Source organism: Nanorana parkeri, unplaced genomic scaffold, assembly GCF_000935625.1.
Source record: "Nanorana parkeri isolate BGI_ZX_2015 unplaced genomic scaffold, ASM93562v1 scaffold2229, whole genome shotgun sequence".
Taxonomy (NCBI): domain Eukaryota; kingdom Metazoa; phylum Chordata; class Amphibia; order Anura; family Dicroglossidae; genus Nanorana; species Nanorana parkeri.
In genome coordinates, this window is record NW_017308497.1 from 100020 (window position 1) to 105619 (window position 5600).

The 5600-nt window shown below is 42.3% G+C and overlaps 1 protein-coding gene across 1 annotated transcript in view; it reads right to left on the bottom strand.

Moving 5' to 3' along the window:
* LOC108801129 (LIM/homeobox protein LMX-1.2-like) overlaps positions 1-5600 on the bottom strand; it is a 39412-nt gene that overhangs the window by 9143 nt on the left and 24669 nt on the right. The window contains exon 3 of the mRNA XM_018573083.1: positions 1098-1330. Within this exon, the coding sequence (XP_018428585.1) occupies positions 1098-1330 (233 nt within the window). The remainder of the gene's footprint in view (positions 1-1097; positions 1331-5600) is intronic.

The window sequence follows — 5600 nt, forward strand, 5'->3', positions numbered from 1 at the left end:
GCCCCTCTCTGCCAATCCCTCCACTGGCTTCCATCCCCCGCCCCTCTCTGCCAATCCCTCCACTGGTTTTCATCCTCTGCCCCTCTCTGACAATCCCTCCACTGGTTTCCATTCCCTACCCCTTTCTGCCAATCCCTCCACTGGTTTTCATCCTCTGCCCCTCTCTGCCAATCTCTCCACTGGCTTCCATCCCCCGCCCCTCTCTGGCAATCCCTCCACTGGTTTTCATCCTCTGCCCTTCTCTGCCAATCCCTCCACTCAATGAATAATATTTTAAATAGTAACATACAAAGCCATCCAGAACTCTGCCCCAAGCTACATCACCAACTGTGTCTCAAAATATCACCCTAACCATCCTCTTTGCGCCTCCCAAGGCCTCCTGCTCTCTAGACTCGCTCATCACCTCCACACATGCTCACCTCCCGGGCTTCTCCTGATCCTCTCCCATCCTCTGGAACTCCCTACCCCAATCTGTCTGGCTATCTCCTACTCTGTCCACCTTTAGGAAATCTTTGGAACCTCATCTCTTCAGTGAAGCCTACCCTCCACCTAAAAACTGAACTGTCACTTTCTCAACTCATCCCCTCAGCTTTTACCATCCGTATCACTTTCCCTTCCCCTTCTAGATTATACGCTCTCATGAGCAGGACCCTCCTAACTATCTTGCCTTTAAATTTTTTGTAAAGTACCATGCAAACTGCTGCTATATAAATCCTGATTAATAATAATAGTCATTATATAACTAAGTTGTGCTGCAAATAAAATGAAAACTGTATCCCACTGTTCTGGGTGAAGAGCGACTGCGGGAAGGGGCCCCCATCATGTTACCACCATCGACATTTATATGGTTTATTTTTTTGAGAATTCCTTTGATTCTGTTATGTTTTTTGTGCACCGAGTGGTCGGATTATTATATACACTGAGTAGCCGGATTATTATATACACAACAAGACAACATAAGGGCAACAGTGCCGGGTCAGATTCCTCGCATCACCTTTCATCATCTCGTGGGGTCACGAGGCGGCCCAACGAAGTACTGATGGGGGCGGGATCACAATAATCTGGCCACTCAGTGGATATGTATCTGCGGAATTTACCTGATCCGGCGGGCGTTAAGCTAAACGCACTGAGCATCTCTCTCTCCCTCTCATAGTCGCTGCGACATAGCAGTTGTCCTTCTTTCAAGACGAACTCGTCTCCTCGCTCCAGTTTCTTCTCACACTCACAGCAGTAGAAGCAAGCCACGTGGTAAACATTGTCGAGGACGCGCATGATAAGTTCGGATGGCATTACCACCTTCAAGCAGCTGTTACATTTAGTGGTGAACAACCTGAAAAAAAGAGGAGAAGCGTTGGAGTATTAGATGGGCTGGTAAACCTCAAGGAAACTTTACAAGAGCTCACAATCAAAAACTGAGACATCATCACCATAATAATACCATACGGCCAAAATCACTAAACTAACCTTCCACAACCTGGAGGGACCCTGGAAACAACGTTAAAGTGACACTAAACTCCAGAGTAAAACCTTAACCAGTTGACATCCGCGGTGTTAAACCCCCTTCCCATCCAGGCCATTTTTCAGTATTCAGCGTGGCGGTACTTTAACTGACATTTATTCCGTCATGCAGCGCTGTACTGAAATAATTATTAACAATCTTATTTTATCTTATTTGGGTATCTTTATTTTGGGTATCTTATTTGGGTATCACTCGGCTGTAGATCCTCCAATCATCTCTGAATTGTCGCTCACGGGATGGAGTACAATCTCAGGTTTACTTTACTGATTTGTATTGAGATTGTAGTCCATCCCGGGAGCAAGCTTGGAGCGGCGACTACTTTACAACACACACAGGGACCACGGGGAACAAAAGTAGCCCCCCCTCCAGAAGGAAGGACAGTGTCAGCACCAATTCAGAGATGATTTGAGGGTCTACAGGTGAGCGATACATAGGAGAATTAAAGGAGAACTATGAGGAGAACTAGTTTGAGCCGCCGTGTGACAATCAAACTGTCACAGGTCGGCTCAATAGATCGGAAAGTGAGCAAACACATATCGTCGCTCGCTCACTTCTCGATCTATCCGTGCAGAGAGCCGTGACTGTCACTCACGGCTCCTTGCAGGGATTCCCCCCTCCTCGCTCCGATCCTCCAGCACTGACTGGAGGATCGGACGGGGAGGGTACAGCTGGCTCTGCCTCTAGATAGGCAGAGGCAGCTGTCAATCACGCAGCTGGGTGGATCCAGACAGTAATGTCGGGATCCGTCACGGCTGCGGCGGTCTCAGTGTACTGTAGCTGTAGCTCGCGGTATACTGAGCTTTGGGTGACGGGAGGACGCTAGTTTGTGTCCTCCCGTGACCCTTAGAACTATGGGGAAAAACACTGACCCCATAGTTCTCCTTTAAGGCTAATTAGGGTTAAATAAGGGGTAGCATAGCAATATTTTAATTCAATTTTTTAATTCACTTGTAAGGTTCCTTTAAATAAGGTCACCCCTTTGATCTACATATGAATGAAATAGTAAATACAATGGAAGAATACATTGTTACATTGTATTTACTCAATGACTCTTGCAGACTATCCACCAGTGACACTCTACAGCGGAGCCTCTGCATTTCCGACAGCTGCTACTGCGGTGTAATACAAAATGGATTAATCACCACAGGGGTGACACAGACAGTAGTAAAAAAACTTACTAGTGGTTCACTGTTCTCTTACTCGATCAAAAACAAAAACAAAATATTTGTTTAAGATACACTTTAGGCTATTGAGCTATGTAAACAATGACTAAGAAAAAGGAGACAAGCACTCCGCATACAAAATTTTAGTATGCAATATTTTAGGTTTCTCTGATGTAGAGAAAAATATTTTTAATATTTGATATTTAAATATTTAAAATAACTTATACATTAACCTTCAGCATAAAAAAATAAAATAAAATAGCATGATAAAAAGTGTTATTGTTTAAAAGCAATACATTTTCCTATGAGGTTCTGAGTTCTTCTCAATGAGGGTCTACCAGGCAGGTTATCTGGCTGAAAATGATAGACTCTCAGCAGTCTCTGATGACACAATATAACATGACGCTCTCAGTAGTTGGAGACTATGTGATCTTTAATTTAGATTACGATGCTCGGAAGTGGTAATTTATTTTATTCACGACACTAAAGTATTGTTTTATCTATAATAATAATAAATAATAATATTGAATTGCGTGCTGTTGATGATTCACACGGAATGAGAATTTTAATGGTAAGCCCACTTTAATGTGTTTCTGAAAGTTTGCAGGGAAGAGATCCTGAGCCTCATGATTTACGCAGGAATAACTATATTGTAGCTTTAGTTTATGACTCCAGACTGTATTTTGGATTTTTACAAAATGCATTATAAGTGGGGAAAAAAATGTCTGTCAACATTGCGTCTGCCTGGCTGATAAACGGTTAACAGATGCTAAGTCTTCATCTGGGATGCCTGCGATGCATAGCCGCCTTCCCAAGCTGTAATTAGACAACACAGGCAGCTCCCAGCTAATAAACACCATGTCAGCCTACATTACGCCATAAGGCCTCTGTACCGCCTATGGTGTCACGAGCGCCCGAACAGCCTCTCTTTTTAATATTGCTGGAATCCAGTTAAGGCGATGTAATAACGTCTGGATTACCGGAGTCTGCACATAATAAATCTCCGCGGTGTAACCCTGTATCAACAGGAGAGCACAATGACATTATTGCCGGATTAAACACTAACGGGAATCTGACAGCAATATATTTACTATGTGCCGATTTTCCTTATACAGTATATGGTGCTATCCAGGATGGACAAAAATAGAGACGATTGGGTGAGAGGAGAAAGAAAGAAAGAAAAAAAGAAAGAAAGGAAGAAAGGGAAAGGAGGAAGGGAAAGGAGGAGGGGAGGGGAGAGGAAAAAGAAAAAAAGGAATCAAAAGAAAGAAGAACAGACTAGAGAGGAAGGAAAAGGACGAAGGAAGAATGGCTGAAAGGAGGAAAGCACAGGGAAAGGAAAAGTAAGGAAAGGATTAGAGAGTAAAAGATGCAGGAAGGAAAGAAAGGGAAAGGATGAAGGAAAGAAAGGATGAAGGAAAGAAAGGATGAAGGAAAGAAAGGATGAAGGAAAGAAAGGATGAAGGAAAGAAAGAATAAAAAGGCAAGGATGAAGGAAGATAGAAAGGAAAAACAAGGAGGAAAGGAAAGGATGAAGAAAGGAAAGGAGGGTAAAAGTTAAGAAAGGTATGGAGAGAAAATGATGGAGGAAGAAACGGAAAGAGAAGGAAAAGGAAAGAAAGGAAAGAAAGAAAGAAAGAGAGAAAGAAACAAAAGAAAGAAAGAGTAAGGAAAGGATTAGAGGTGAAAGCATGCAGGAAGGAAAGAAACCGATGAAAAAATAAAATAAAAATAAAAAAGGAAAGGATAAAGGAAGAAAGCAAATTAAATAAAAAGAAAGGGAAGGATGGAGGAAGGAAAGGAAAGGATGAAGATATTAAAGAGGGGAAAGGAAAATAATGGAGAGGGAAGAATGAAGGAAGGAAAGAAAAAGGAAAAGATGAAGGAAAGAAAGGAAATGATTCAAGAAGAGAGGAAAATAAAGGCAAGGATGAAGGAAGGAAGTAAAGGAAAGCATGAAGGAAACAAAAGGTGAAGAAAGGAAAGGAGGGAGAGGAAAAGAAAGGAATGGAGAGGTAAAGATGGAGAAAGGAAAGGAAAAAAAAGAGGACGAGAGGAAAGAAAGAATGAAAGAAGAAAATGAAAGGAGTGGATGTAAGAAGGAAAGGAAAGGAGAGGACGGGAAAGGATTATGGAAGGAAAGAAAAGAATGAACAAAGTAAAGAAAAGGATGAAGGAAATGAGAAAGAAGAAATATATCAAACAGGAAAACGAAAGAGATAGTTGCGATGGCAGATGTGACATACGGGTATTAGACATCTATTTTTTACTTTCCATTTTCCCCTCCTCTCCTCTCTTCCCTTTCTTAATTCCCCTCCTCTCTCCTCTCTCCCTTCTCCTCTGAGCTGAGAAAGGACTCCAGTGAAGCCATGGAGACCCCGGAATTTTCCTCAGGGAACGAGCAGTGTCTTTGAAGTGGGCCGTTCTATTCGGGGAGCCGGGGCCTAACTTCCTCTTTCGGTGTTTGAGTAAGTGACGTCCCTGCAATTTTTATGAGATCTGTGACTCTGAGGCATCAGGTAATCTGATCAGACAGTTGATTACATTTCACAGCCTTGTCTCCTTTATTAAAATTTCCCAGAATCCTCCGCGGCTGTCTTATTGCTGCTCAATGCTAATAAAAGTCTCTCCCCCCCTGGGACACACAATAAATGAAAAAGCTCTACTACCAAAAACATACCACCCTCGGCTCGGCGTGCATTCAATGCTTTCCTGAGCCGCGCTCTAATGAAAAACCACTCGTAATGGTGATAATAATAACAAAAGGTTTTAAAGCGGCTTCTTTTCCTTTATTTGGATAGATTATACCAAAGACGGCTTGTGTTCACCAAATGTATATATTTTACGTGGTAAATAGTAAAATGCGCAAGCGATGTTAAAATGGACGTTCATTCCTATATCAAAACTGATATTAAACA